The following is a 15,287-nucleotide window of genomic DNA, read 5'->3' on the forward strand; positions in this document are numbered from 1 at the left end:
CCTGAACCAGAGTCAGATGCTTAACTGACTGAGCCACCCAGGCACTCCAAGACATAAGCTTTTGTCTATGGCTGCTTCCTCATGTTATCAAGCACAGAAGTGAAGCCATCATGATACACTTTTAATTGATTAAAGACACTTTCTATGAATTAAACATAATGTGGTTGCCTAAAACATATCTTTTGTATACACCTCAGCATCATGAGAAGTCTGAAACATTACAAACCAATCTGTTAGCAGAGATTGGGAGTTGTAAATCCAGGGAGATAGAAACAAATATTGCTTCTTTATAACAATCCTGCATTTTTTTTTCCTTTGTGAACAAAAAAGTTATGTGTTAGTGGTTTCTCACTAATTCGAACATGTTTTGTCTTCATTTTCATTCGCTTTAAACTATTTTGTAATGTTTCTTTTGATTTCTTTGACCCACAAACTATTTAGAAGTATGTTATTACTTTCCAAATATCTAGGGAGGGGGCTTCAAGGGAAATTGCTATTACTTTGGAATTATCATAGCAGAACTCTGACCTTAATTGTCTCACCCCAAATTAGAATTCATTTTTCCAGAACTGCTTCCAAGATATATTTGATGGCAATGAAACTGTAGACTGAAGAGAACAGAAGATTGTTTCCTAAATTTCACCTGATTGTCCACTATGCTACATATAATTAGTATGTATTGATAAATAATATTAATTTCATGTATTCTAGATTCTTTTTCCAAGGAGTGAGAGCTATAAGAGTGACAGCAAAATGTCTTAAGCCAGGGCATATCTGCATCTATCTCCTTAAACTAAGCAAAAATGAGGAAATCAGGAGTTAATGAAATTAGAACCTGAGTTCTGAACCTAATCTCTAATTCCCAATAGTTTCTTTCCCTGGCAGCATGGGGAGGCCATCCCCCTCTACGCCCTTGGGAACCTTTGATGTTAGGAAACATGTCTATAGCTGAGCTCATTTAGAAAAGCCATAAGTCATGAGAGAACTGAAGGTCTCCACAGGTGAGGTGACTGCTCATGTTTATCCCCACAGAACCTCTGGTGAGGTAAGGCAATGCACAGTGGAGCTCACTTGTGTACAACTTCAGATGTTAGTCAGAACTCTTTAAAGCTCATTTTTTATGTGTCCTGTGTATTAATTATGAACTTCTTGGACTCCAGTCTTATTCTTTCGTACGCACCTTTAAGGTGAAGTTGAGAGAGAATAAAGATACAGAAATAATAGAGTCAGCATCTTATCCTAATAGGACCTTGGGATTATGTATTGATAAAGATTCTAATTTAATCAGGGATATGAAGGATATGAGGCTATTCTCACTGCAAAGACTCTGTATGGATGACATTCCTATTTCCCTGTCACCATCAATTGCTTTCGTGGCCAAGAAGACAGATAGCAAGCATAAGAATCAAGAGAGGTTTCTCCCCTTTCCACCTATTTCCCTAGACTTTAATCTTTAAAGTAGTTTTAGATTGTCCTTGCCTAGCAACCATGCCACAGGTTATATGAAAAAAAAATGGAAGAAAAATTTAGAGACTGTTTTCATATGATTTTTCATGTCTTTATTAAGATAGTGTTATATGTGGAAATTAAATAGCTCATATGAGTTTCTTCTTATGATCTCTTGTCTATAAGTTTACTAGTGACTTCGTGTTTCTCTTTGACTACAGCTTTGAATAGGTGGTGAAGGGGACTTGTGTAGTCAACAGCACAAGCACAGAATGTAAACTTCATGAAATAAGGATCATGGCGATGGGGTGCTAATCCAGACTCTCTTAATCTATATACAAAGATTGTTGATTTCTGCGCTCCCAATGACACATCATGGTCTTCTTCAATGGTAGTAGCTACAGACCTTTTCTTCTGAGTGGTTTTCCTGGTCTGGAAGACTCACATCCAGTGATTTCCATTTTGTTTTGTGTCCTCTACCTGATTGCCCTAATGGGTAACATCACCATCTTAGTGGTTATTAAAGTGGAACGGTCACTTCATACACCCATGTGCTTTTTTCTCTCCATGCTGGCTGCTAGTGACCTTGGAATCTGTGCTACCACCCTGCCCACCCTGCTCAAGTTTTTCTGGTTTAATGTTCGGGAAATAGACTTTGATGCCTGCCTCATCCAGATGTTCTTTATCCATGTGTTTTCCTTAATGGAGTCAGGCATCCTCCTCACCATGGCTTTTGACCGCTATGTGGCCATCTCCAACCCACTCAGGTACACTACTGTTTTGACTGATTCTACCATTGCCAAGATAGGTGTGGGGCTTCTGCTACGGGCTGTGGCTGTCATCTTCCCAGGACCCTTTCTCATCAAACGACTGAGGTTTTGTAAGGCTAATGTGCTCTCCCACTCATACTTCCTGCACCCAGATATAATCAACCTCTCTTGTTCTGACCACCGAATAAATAGCATCTATGGCCTCATCATCATTCTCATCACCTTTGGTGTGGACTCTGTACTCATTCTCCTATCTTATTTGAAGATCCTGATTACTGTGCTAGGAATTGCCTCCCGGGAAGAACAATTTAAGGCCCTTAACACTTGTGTCTCCCACATCTGTGCTGTGCTTCTGGTTTATGTCCCTATGTTGGGTGTATCCATTATCCATCGCTTTGGGAAACATGTTCCATCTATGGTGCACATTATCATGGGTTATATATACCTATTGATTCCTCCTGTTCTCAACCCTGTTGTATACTGTGTTAAAACCCGAGAGATACGTACCCGTATTCTAGGTAATCTACTGAAATTATAGCTGAAGTACTTTAGAGCCACCTATTATTTCTAGAATAATCCTTATGAAATTAATTTCTAACTTGAGAAAATTAAATATATATCACTGAGAAACATTCATATGTTCACAATTCACATGTACATATTTTTCTCTCACTCTTCTGGAATTTTTGAAGATAGTATCAATATACTACGACTTTTCATTTCCCTCAAGTAACTCGACATAGATAGATGATAAATAATCGTACAAATAAGGAGTGACTTCTCAATCATCTATATTGTCAGGAAGCTCCAATATCCATGGAAGTCAGTGGATTAGTTGGAAGATGTAAGATGCAAAGCATAGGGCATCCAGTAGAGGCATGCTATCATCTGACTCCATGTAGTCTGCAATTTAACTTCTGATGACACCTCCCACAAATGTCTCTTCCATGATTTTTTACTATCCATCTTTGAAATTATATTTAATTTTGTCAGCTTTCACTTGTGAGAGATCTTTAGATATGACTTTACAAATGTATTAATCTATTTTACCATGCACAGGCCCAACTTCTTTGATATCTGCAGGCACACATGTAACATCTAGAAAACTAAACTAAAAATTATAGCACAGACTGAAAACCTGACATGAACTGGTGTTTTGGCATGCCAGGTATTACTCTTTGTCTCATATTTTTTATTTGCTAATGAGTATTCTGCTGATTTGTGAAATTATGTAACTAAGCTTATATAAAAGTAGGCTATTGACTCTCAGTAGCTTTTGGAGAGTGTGCTGCTGAGAATATTTGATAGAGGACAGTTACTTTTATTTGAACAGCACCAACTTTAAATTGTTTTTTGCCTCCAAGGAGTTTTTAAAATAATGAATAAAAAAGAGAGAAATAACAGTGTTTCCAGTTGGTTGCATTTGCAGCATATCCTGCCAAGAATAAGACGGAAATATTTCATGAGTCAGGACATCAACTTCTTAGAGGCTATAGGGCCTTATATATTCCTCTCTCTCAAGGTTTGCTGATTTCTATGGCTTTCCTATACCTACTGAAGAAAAACAAACAAACTAATTTCTACAAAATTATGTTTACAAAGATTTCCAGACAGGGGCACCTGGGTGGCTCAGTCAGTGAAGCGTTAGACTTCAGCTCAGGTCATGATCTTGTGGTTTGTGAATTGAGCCCTGCATTGGGCTCTGTGCTGACAGCTCAGAGCCTGGAGCCTGTTTCAGATTCTGTGTTTCCCTCTCTCTCTGTCCCTCCCCTGCTCACTCTCTGTCTCTCTCTCTCTCAAAAAATAAATAAAAAACATTAAAAAAACCACAAAGATATCTGGACATAAATGGGAATTTCATAGTATTTCTAAATGTATGGTAAAGTAGGACCTTGTAAATTTAACTATTGCCTCACCTGTGTCTGTAAACAACCTATTTCCAGCTGTAGACATTCCATTTAGACACTCTGGAAAGCCAATGAACATTTCCTACCATTGTTATTTTTAGTTTCTCATTTACCATTTTCATCTTTCATATAATTCCAGAACTCTTTACTTTTTAAACTAAATGCCTTTATCTTACCTGGGAAACAATTGTGTGTGTGTGTGTGTGTGTGTGTGTGTGTGTAGAGTATCTGAATATTTCTTTCATTAAGACACAAAACTTGTATCTTTCACTGAGTGTTCATACTAACAAGAAATACAGCATACACGTGATCTACAAAATATGTATCAGAAGAATAAAGAAATAAATATATGGTCGTATATTATTTGAGATATAAACCACAAAGTAGGCAAAAAAAATCAAGGCCATGGTCTAAATAAGGAAAAATTACATAAATATTCTGGGCAATAGAGAAAAGCAGTTTATTTTCTTTTGGAGCAACTGGGACATTTGTGCTTAGACACGACTCTGAGATCAATGGCAAAGGTGAGGCTGAGACCTGCATTTGACCTGTAGGAAAATTCTAAATGAAGATCATATTATTGAACTCTACCTTGAATGTTCTTCAGTGGAAAATGTGGCTTAGTATTATATTATCCAGTGTTTTCTGACTGATAATAATTTCTCAAGTCTGGTGGTGAGGTAGTTAATAGGTGTCAATAGAAGAATTTCAGGATAATTTCATATTGTTGAATTAAAATACATGACTTACTATATCCCTTTGAACTATGTACGAGGGTATGTAATTTCAGAGTTCAGGAGTACCTGAAGGCACAAATATAATTAATGTAAAAATAAGAATACATATGAAGACAAACTGCATTGATTTACATCTCTAACCACTGAGTAGCATCATAATTATGTATCTTCACTAAAGGAATGTTCTTAGCTTATTGACATTCTCTTACCATTGCAATAAGTTGTCTCACTTCTCTGGATCATCAACATTCAATGAATTCATTTTTGTTTTTCTCTCAGGTAAGCATATACATGTAGACTCCTTTTAATTAATAATGTGTATATTTCCTTAATCTTATTATATATAATCTCCACCCAAAATCATGGTTAGTAATGACAGTTTTATTTACTCCTCTTCTAATTCAGGTGGTATATACCTAAACATGAACAGTTATTACTTGACCACTGGAAGCTGTTGTCTTGGTATTAGTTTATATAGAGTACCAGGAATGATCAAATGATAGAACAGTATTGGAGTTGCCCATGAATTTTAACTGAAAGTTAGGCAAGCCAATAACAGTCAACATCATCTCTTTCTCTTATTCTCCTCTGTAAATTGCATAAAGAACATGGGAATGTGTGCTAAACAGTTCAAGGAATAAACAGCTGATTGCAGTGCCAACCTTGAGGCAGGAGAACTTGACATAAGTGAAATCAACTTGCAGAAGTGGAAGTATCAGGGCACCTGGGTGGCTCAGTTGGTTAAGCCTCTGACTTAGACTCAGGTCAGGATCTCATGGTTCACAGGTTCAAGCCCTGCATAGGACTCTGTGCTGACAGCTCAGAGCCTGGAGCCTGCTTTGGATTCTCTGTCTCCCTTTCTCTCTGCCCCTCCCCCACTCATCCTCTTTCTCTCTCTCTCTCTCTCTCTCTTTCTCTCTCTCAAAAATAAACATTAAAAAAAGACTTCTACAAATATTGGGAATTATAAGGCATTTTAAAAGTATCATTTCCCCCTTCATTTTTCAATTTATTTTTTTTTTGCCTTTAAACAAGTGTAGACCATGAACCAAGAAAATTCAGTTACATTTGCAAGGTTTTTTTTTGTACCACCCTATGCACAGCTATGTGCTAGATAATTTTAGAATTATAAGGAAAGATAGTTTTGTGTACTGAAAAGAGTTACAGATAAAAGTGAGACCTAAATCTGTAACTGTCTCCTACTACCACAAATTTATAAGTAGCTACACCTCAATGAGTTATATTGTTACATGAATGAAATTCTTCATAGCCAAATTCATCAGGGATACATTTATTTTTATTTGAATAAGTAGTGTAGCCCTAAATTATTATTAAGATACATTTGATCCAATGGATTATAGTCACTGGCTTCATATGACAATATCTAGAGGCTTTCAAAAATTACTGAGTCTCAGTAATTATTCTAAAAAATATTTCTTAAAATTAAGTAAAAGAAAAATATGCAGATGGCAATTTTCTATTCCTGAGGGAAACAAATCTCCTCAGAAAAGGCGGAACATGTGTACAGACTTTTAAAAGATGATGCTGATGTACCATGAAACTTGATAATTTCTGTTTTGAGCCTTAATATTCTCTTAAATCAAGAAAAAATTTTCCAATCTTTAAAAAAGAGAGAATAAGTGGACATGCAGATATAGAAACACATTGATATAACAATAAAGGTAATATTAAATATCCTGGAAATATAAATATCAGGAAGCAAAGAAATATGGGTTTAATATATTTAAGGCAAACTTAATGGATAAATGACCTTGAAAGGGTTGGGATCAGAAATGGGAGGGAGCAGATGGAAATGATTTCTAAAACACTCAATACCAACATGTTCATATTTAAAGGGACTTTATGAAGCACTTGTTAAGTCAATCTGTGTGATCTCAGTGGACATCAACTCTCTCCTTTTGGCCATTCTGAGGGTACTCTGTTAGCTCCATTTCTGCCTTTCAGTATTTCACTGGTAATCCTGATGCCAACATACCTAGATCAAACAATCAGTATGTATTTACATCATTTAGACTGATGTCATCATTGTTTTAAGGATATACCTACATCATAGTAGAACCGATTTTTGTGTGGAGAAGTAGGTAGAGGACTCCTTGACGGATCTGTTTGGTCTTCACACTATAGATGATTGGATTGAGCACAGGTGGAACCAATAAGTAGATGTGAGCCATGAAGATATGGATCAATGGGGAGGAGTGTTTGGCAAAACGGTGGACAATAGATAACCCAATCATAGGCACATATAGGATGAGTACAGCACAGATGTGAGACGCACACGTGTTGAGAGCCTTAAGCCGCCCTTCACGTGATGCAATTTTTAATATAGAGTGAAGGATGTACACATAAGACACAAAAATACCCAGAGAGTCCATTCCCCACAGCACACTGATTAGAACCAACCCATATATAACATTAAACTTGGTGTCAGCACAGGCAAGGCGGATCATGTCCTGGTGCAGACAATATGAATGAGAAAGGATGTGAGAGTGGCAGAAAGGAAAGAAGGCCAGCCGAGCCAGAAGTGGAATCATGGCACAGGCACTCCTAAGCAGGGCTGCAATTCCAATTTTCATGATAAGTCTTGGGGTGAGAATGGTAGCATATCGTAGAGGGTGGCAGATAGCCACGTAGCGGTCAAAGGCCATGGCCAAGAGCACAGATGATTCCGTGAAGGAGAAAGTGTGAATGAAGAACATTTGGACCACACAGGTACTGAACTGGATTTCCCTGGAAATGGACCACAACACCCTGAAGAGTGATATCATGGTGGGCATGGACATGCCCATGTCGGTGAGGGAAAGCATGGCCAGAAAGTAGTACATGGGCTGATGGAGCCTGGGGTCTGTCCGAACAATATGCAGGATGGTGCAGTTACCCATGATTCCAACAAGGTACAGGAGACAGAATGGAATGGATATCCAGTGGTGAAATTCCTCATAGCCAGGGATACCTGAGAGATAGAATGTGGAGGACAGGGTATTACTGGAGTTAAAGGTTGTCATAGAGCTCGCTGTTAAACCACAATCCATTTTCACGATCGTTCCAGTGAGGAAGGCAATGATAAGATCAGCATCTGAGTCAGGAAAAGAAAACAAAACAAAACAATGAAACTTCAGTACTTTCCTATACGCACTCTTGAATTCATCCCCAAATTTGTGCTTTTTCTTTCTATATTTCACTGCTGAGTATTGTTTGTTAAGTAAAATATCTTCTTTATAACCACAAGGAGATTCCCTCCTGACTCTCAGATGCAGACTCCTTGACATTCTCTCAAAATATGGACAATCTTCTCCTAAAGACACAACCCAGACCAGTCCACACACAATCTGATCCAGATTACATTCTTCATTTTATAATTTTCCTCTAGAATTTTCTTGCCAAGCACTACCGATATTTTTTTGTAAAAGTGTTTATTTTTCTTTCTTTCTTTCTTTCTTTCTTTCTTTCTTTCTTTCTTTCTTTCTTTCTTTCTTTCTTTCTCTTTTTCTTTCTTTCTTTCTTAGAGAGAGACAGGGAAGGGAGGAGCACAGAGAGACAGGGAGAGAGAGAATCCAAAGCAAGCTCCTTGCTGTCAGCTCAGAACCCAACATGGGGCTTGATCCCAAGCACCCTAAGATCATGACCTCAGCCTAAATCAAGATTTGGATGTTTAACTGACTGAGCCACTCAGGCGTCCCAGGGCTACTGATCCTAACATTAGTTCTATTTTTTAATGATTCCTGCTGTGATTTACACACAATGTCTTTTTCTGCCTAAGCTTCCCAGCTTTTTCAATGATACTAGAACACCATATGTAGTTTCTTTACAGAATTCAGGCAAGTATGGGTCAGCAGCACTTATTACCATAAGCAGGTCTTACTAACATACCCACAGTTAAACCACATATAATTGAGGCCACATGCCTGGTCTGGAATTAGCAATCCCAGGAACTAAACATGGCTTAAAATAGACTTAATTAAAACAATTTTGAATTTTAAAATTATAATAATGAACTATGTAATTTTTAAATGTAATTTTCTTACTGTAATAAAACATATAATTTAAGCAAAGTATAGCTGCCTCTGACTCTGATTATAAAGATTCACAACCTTCTTTCTAGTATGCTTCAGATCTGATCAGTCATTTAGAGAGTGGTACCTTGTACAAAAAAAAAAAAAAAAAAAAAAAAAAGAAAATAGAAAATAGATAGGGTTTGTGGAAAGATAAAGTGGAAACTCATGCTTCAAGGCAAAAACAACACAAATAACTAAAAAACTATAGTGCTCAGAAAAAACTTCTGACCTTGATCCTAAATCTTTCCTACTAAGAACAAATGAGAAAATATATTTCCCCCAGCAGATTCCAGTATTTATGTGCTCAGGAAAAACATCTCTGAAGTAAGAAAGAGGAGCCACCTCTCAAAATCCCCATCAAGTGCCCATCAAGTGCCAAGAATCCCTGCTCACCAAAATGCTGTTTTGAGAATTTACAATCCATGAGACAGATTGCTTCCCCTTGTAAATGAATGAACTGGTATCTTCCTGTCTTGTAAAGTCTACTGTGGCCCTTTGGGAACTTCAAATCCCCTTCAATCTTCTCTAGTTCCATGCAGATAAACCCTGATTGTAGCAGATATTTGGCTGGAATGATAAATAATGATAATTTTCTAGGAAACAGAAGACCCATAATGTAGAAATCAAACAAGCAAGTTCCGGAGAAAAATTCAGTCTTTCTGACTAACTCATATAACAATTAAATAGTGTCCATGTATTGAATGACCTGGTGATTAAGGTCCTGCTCTCTTCCTCAATCTGCCTGGCTTATTACCACCACCAATCCCTGCTTCTCTTGCCTGGGGCTTGTCTGTATAAATGACATTGTCTGGCTCTAATGCTTGCTCGATTTTTCAGTTGAGCAAATGACTTATTTCCTTCTGTACCAAAGTAGCCTCATCTGTAAACTGAAGATAAAATCATTGACAGGATTGACTAAGATTAAAGGAGATATAGTAATCAGAATACTTAGCATAGATTCTTTATATATGGTGACCATAAAATAATGGTAATTTGATGAAGACAATATATGACAACAACAGTATTTCTTTGAAAAGTCACAGGACGTAGGAAGCTATGAGGAGATTCTGAAGTATCCTTCCAGAAAGGAAACACCCCAGAGCGGGCACCTCACAAAAGTGACCTAACCTGGTAACCTGAGGGGTGGGAATGATGCCAGTTTCATCTCCATCTCACCCAATTGAAAATTCAGTCGAGCCATAACATAAATTACTTCATAACCTTTTTCTCCACCCCCAAAGTCTTTGGGTAATCATGATGGCTTTACTTCTATACTTTTCATTCTAATCAGTGTCAGTTGCGGAGAAAACAAAAAGTCAGAGCCCAGGATGAGATGGGAAGTCTCTCCAAGAACAGGAATGAGGTCTTTGGGACTACAGGGAGCCTGGAATCTGAGCAGCCATGTTACTGCTCTCAAGTTGCCACAACATATAATCACTACATTCCATATATTCACTAGTGTTTGCTCTGCGTGTTTTTCCACAGCTCCTTATATGCTGCCCTTGGTTCAATTTTTGTCCAATTCCTCTTGTTTCTGATCCTATATTTCAAATTCATTCACATGGTCCTGTGATGTTTTCTACCATTTCCTAGAGGAGGAGGATTGAGTTTAAGGATTGAATTTAAGATGTCAAACATCAGAAGAAGTGTAATTTGGTTTTAGACCTCTGAGTCATATTAATGTCACCTTAAAAATCACTGATACTGGGATTGGAAGGGACCTTCTTGAAGGTCATCTAGTACATCCTACTAGAATTCTTGAATCCCTATTCTGTCGTATCAGAAAAAAAAATAATCCTTCTCCCGTTATAAGCATCACATCCCACCCATGGACTCAAAGACCACCTACCATAAAGATCTAGGGCATCCTGGGCATGTCCAGCCTGAAAAGCCTGAGTCTGGCTTGAATGCTATAGGAATGAACATGAACAATGAAGGTATTTTAGTGAAAATTATATCCTCTGATGAACTGAGAATGTCTCTCTTCTCCAACAGTGTCCTGGTCCTCCTTCCCATACTCTGGGTGTCCACCTTCCTCTCTTTCGTCTCTCAAGTGCCCCCCTGTAATTTCCTCTTACCTCCCACTTTTATTTCCCCCAGGACTCACTCATGTACTTGGGAGAATAGTTCCACTTGTCATCAGAGACCATTCTAATTCTCAGAGGAAGAAGGATCAGTTCATAAGTCTCCTCCAGTCCTTTGAGATAGGAGGCCCCAGGATAAATGCAGGGCAGTGTTTGTAACCCTGTCAGTGCCACCACTTCAGTCTGTGTTTCTCTGGCTACAGCAGGATTCAGACTTTGGGAATACAGGGGCAAGTAGGCTATTGAGAGTCTCAAATACTATTGCATCTATGTCTAGAAGAAATGAGGTAGCACAACATGAGATGAGATACTAGTTTGTACCCGAGATATGATGGGGCAGTAACGATTTGTGGATATGGTGCAGCCAGTGAGAGGGACTTCTTAAGGACTTAAACTGAGGAGGGACAGAGTCTATACCCTAAGAGCTGGAAGTGATCTACTTCAGTTCTATTATTATACACTGGATAAAAATGAGATTCAGTTATGATCTGCCTCCCTCAAAATCATACAACAGTGGATATATGGGAAATCTCTGTTCCTTCCACTCAATTTTGCTATGAACCTAAAACTGCTATAAAATACAAAATCTATTTTCAAAACCTCATGATGTGCCATAAAAGCAATGTAATCGCTCAGATCTGATTGACCAGTGTAGTACTTTGTTCACCGTGCCCTAGAGCTCTTCCTGATGAAACAGATTATGTTTGATAGGATTAAAAATAGAGGCCTTTACTCAACCTTTAAAACTCTATGTTTGTCAACAATATTGTTTTCTACATGTCTATTGGTGATTGAGCAGTACAGCAGCCTGGCATGTGCATTAACGAATGATCAGAAATCTCTAACTGGGATGGGAGTTCCAATTGTAATGTCAGCCCTGTTTAGTATAGGAACTACATTTGAAAATGTGGTGTACAGCTAATTTTTCCAACTCCAGTTTTGATCTTGGCAATATTGGTCTAATTATAACTCCTAACAACTTTATCATAGGTTCACTCAACTCAGATTTGTCTATTACACATTTGTCATGACTCACTAATCTCTAGACATTGCTGTATTTAATACTTTCAGTTGAGAACTGTTTTTTTCAGGAACTGATGACCTCAATATAAATAATAGTTTTCCTAAAGAAAATGTACTCAATTACTAAAGAAATTCACCATCCACTGGTAGTCTATGTAAATGAGACTCTTTATACTTTAACAGTAGAAAAATCCTCACAGTTCCATCTTCAAACATCTTCTTATGGAATTACCAGACAAATGATCTGAACTGACTGCCTTCACTGATACTCAATGCATCATTCTTCTCCTTTTACTTTAATTTCTTTTTATTAAAATTTTTATGTTTATTTATTTTCAGAGAGAGACAGCATGAGTGGGGGAGGGGCAGTGAGAAAGGGAGAGGGAAAGACTCCCAAGCAGGCTCTGCACTGTCAGAACAGAGCCCAATATGGGGCTTGAACCCACAAAGCCATGAGATCATGACCTGAGCCAAAACCAGGAGTCAGATGCTTAACCTACTGAGCCACCCAGGTGCCCTACTTTAATTGCCTTAATGTTAATTTAAATCACTCTTCATGGATTTTCCTATAAAGCAAATAAATAATAACATACATTTTAAAACTTCTGATGATTTACATAAGCCAAAATGAGGGAACTTTAGCCTATGGAGAAACTACAATGCATATAAATGTTTAGGTAGGAGTTATTTTTGTCATAAGACACAGCACCATATAGTCTTTCTGAGTTACTCTGCCTCAGCAAGGGCTACACCTGAACAAATACATAGAAGGTATCTTTAGGGACAGACAAGTGCAAGAGTATTTTGTTTTGTTATTGTAAGGCCCTGAGGTGATCTCTGTGAATATCTCCTTATTTATCAATAGAGAAGCTTTGCTAAATTTTACTAATACATTTCCACATATATTTACATTCATGTATATGTATCTATATGGAATTTTCAATATGACCTTTGGGTGGATGCTAAATGAGGGAAAATATCTGAGCACCAATATCCAGAGTTAAATGTATGAGAATCCAAAAATCTTCCATTTGGAAGATCGTGATACCACCTGAAAGCTGAAGAATGTGCATGAGTCTTAGGATTGGGGTACTTAGTAAGAAATAGTGCAGTTGTAAGACAATAAATAGAGTGAGACATGATGTGAGAGAAGGTTTTTGCTACAGAATAGATTTCCTCCACCTTCTTTTCTTTTTCTTTCTTTCTTTCTTTCTTTCTTTCTTTCTTTCTTTCTTTCTTTCTTTCTTTCTTTCTTTCTTTTCTTTTTAAGATTTTAGTCTTAATAGTTTAGGGACATGCCAAGTTACAGGGTGGGGCTTTGAGATTGAAAAGCCAGAATTTTTGATGATGTGCTGCTTGCTGTGGAATGAACAGAAGGAGGTTCGTTGGCACCAACATGAAGTTCATTCAGTGTGAGGACAAGGTGAGCCCGTTGCCAGTGTGCTGGGAAACCGACAGCTCCTTGCGTTGCTCCTGACTCTCCACTTAGGACACAATTTGTACTCACTCTGGACCTCAGCAGGCAAGACCTGCAACAATGTGGTTACAACCTGTATGGTGAGCTTCCTTCACTTCCTTCTACATATCCAGTTAGTCAAACAACTTTATGGCTTTCTCTCCATTCAGCTCCCTCTCTAAGCAGTCAGATTCATCCAAACTTCCCCTCAAGACCTTTCCTCCACTCTGCACACTTCTGGATTGGCTCCCCCTCCCCCCACCCCATGCTGTGATTGGCTGACTATACTTGTCTCATTTCCTAAGATTTTAGAACAACGTTGGGGCACCTGGATGGCTCAGTTTGTTGAGCATCTGACTTTGCCTCAGGTCATGACCTCCTGGTTCATGAGTTCCAGCCCCGAGTCCGGCTCTGTGCTGACAGCTCAGAGCCTGGAGCCTAGTTCAGATTCTGTCTTCCTCTCTCTCTGCTCCTCCCCTGCTCATGCTCTGTCTCTGTCCCTCTAAAAAATAAATAAAGATTATTTTTTATATACAAAAAGATCATAGAACAACATTTTGAAAGTCATACTGGTCCCACTGGTCCCATAATAAACAGCCTCGCCGCCACCCCCCACCATGCGTTCTTTTTTAAAATTTTTATTTATTTAAAAAAAATTGTTTTCAGATGCTGAACAGTATTTTATTTATGCTGCCAAAAATGCTAGACCTTAAAAATCCGTCCTCATTTTTGTCTTCAAATTAAAAAAAGGTAAGAAGATAACCAATTTTTAATAGTATGCTATATATTACCATGTTAATACACTCTATTCAGTACTCAAAGTACTGAACAATATGGATTTATTTATTTATTTATTTATTTATGATATAATTTATTGTCAAATTGGCTAACATACAGTGTGTAAAGTATGCTCTTGGTTTTTGGGGTAGATTCCCATGGTTCATTGCTTACATACAACATCCAGTGCTTATCCCAACAAGTGCCCTTCTCAATGTCCATCACCCATTTTCCCTTCTCCACCACCACCCCATCAACCATCAGATTATTCTCTGTACTTAAGAGTCTTTTACGGTTTGCCTCCCTCCCTCTCTCTTTGTAACTATTTGTTCCCCTTCCCTTCCCCCATGATCTGTCTTCTGTTAAGTTTCTCAAGTTCCATATGAGTGAAAACATACCATATCTGTCTTTCTCTGACTGACTTATTTCACTCAGCATAATACTTTCCAGTTCCATCCACATTGCTGTAAATGGCATGATTTCATTCTTTCTCATTGCCAAGTAGTATTCCATTGTATATACAAACCACATCTTCTTTATCCATCCATCAGTTGATTTGGGTTCTTTCCATAATATGGCTATTGTTGAAAGTGCTGCTATAAACATTGGGGTACATGTACCCCTATGAATCACACTCTTGTGCCCTTTGGATGAATTCCTACTAGTGCTACTGCTGGGTCGTAGGGTAGTTCTATTTTTAATTTTTTGAGGCACCTCCACACTCTTTTCCAGAGTGGCTGTACCAGTTTGCATTCCTACCAACAGTGCCAGAGGATTCCCCTTTTTCCACATCCTGACTAGCATCTGTTGTTTCCTGAGTTGTTCATTTTAGCCATACTGACCAGTGTGAGGTGGTATCTCAGTGTAGTTTTGATTTGTATTTTCCTGATACTGAGTGACGTTGAGCATCATTTCATGTGTCTGTTGGCCATGTGGATGTCTTCTTTGGAAAAGTGTCTATTCATGTCTACTGCCCATTTCTTCAGTGGATTATTTGTTTTTTCAGGTGTTGAC

The 15,287-nt window shown here is 38.0% G+C and overlaps 2 protein-coding genes across 2 annotated transcripts; one reads left to right on the plus strand and one right to left on the minus strand.

Annotated features, from left to right (window-relative positions):
• The first annotated feature begins 1,821 nt into the window (after positions 1–1,821).
• Positions 1,822–2,754, plus strand: LOC131488622 (olfactory receptor 51G2-like). The gene has a single exon (XM_058690481.1). It carries the CDS (start codon positions 1,822–1,824, stop codon positions 2,752–2,754), a length of 933 nt encoding a protein of 310 aa, XP_058546464.1.
• Positions 2,755–6,923: 4,169 nt separating this feature from the next.
• On the minus strand, positions 6,924–10,809 carry LOC131488623 (olfactory receptor 51L1-like). Its single transcript, XM_058690482.1, has 2 exons — positions 10,799–10,809; positions 6,924–7,887 (listed from the first exon to the last, which is right to left on the minus strand). Exons 1-2 carry the CDS (start codon positions 10,807–10,809, stop codon positions 6,924–6,926), a joined length of 975 nt encoding a protein of 324 aa, XP_058546465.1.
• Positions 10,810–15,287: the final 4,478 nt, after the last annotated feature.

The sequence above is a fragment of the Neofelis nebulosa genome, chromosome 10, assembly GCF_028018385.1.
Source record: "Neofelis nebulosa isolate mNeoNeb1 chromosome 10, mNeoNeb1.pri, whole genome shotgun sequence".
NCBI classification, from domain to species: Eukaryota; Metazoa; Chordata; class Mammalia; order Carnivora; family Felidae; genus Neofelis; species Neofelis nebulosa.

Coding starts and splice junctions, on each gene's coding strand:
- LOC131488622 (XM_058690481.1), top strand. CDS start 1,822: ATGGTCTTCTTCAATGGTAGTAGCTACAGACCTTTTCTTCTGAGTGGT.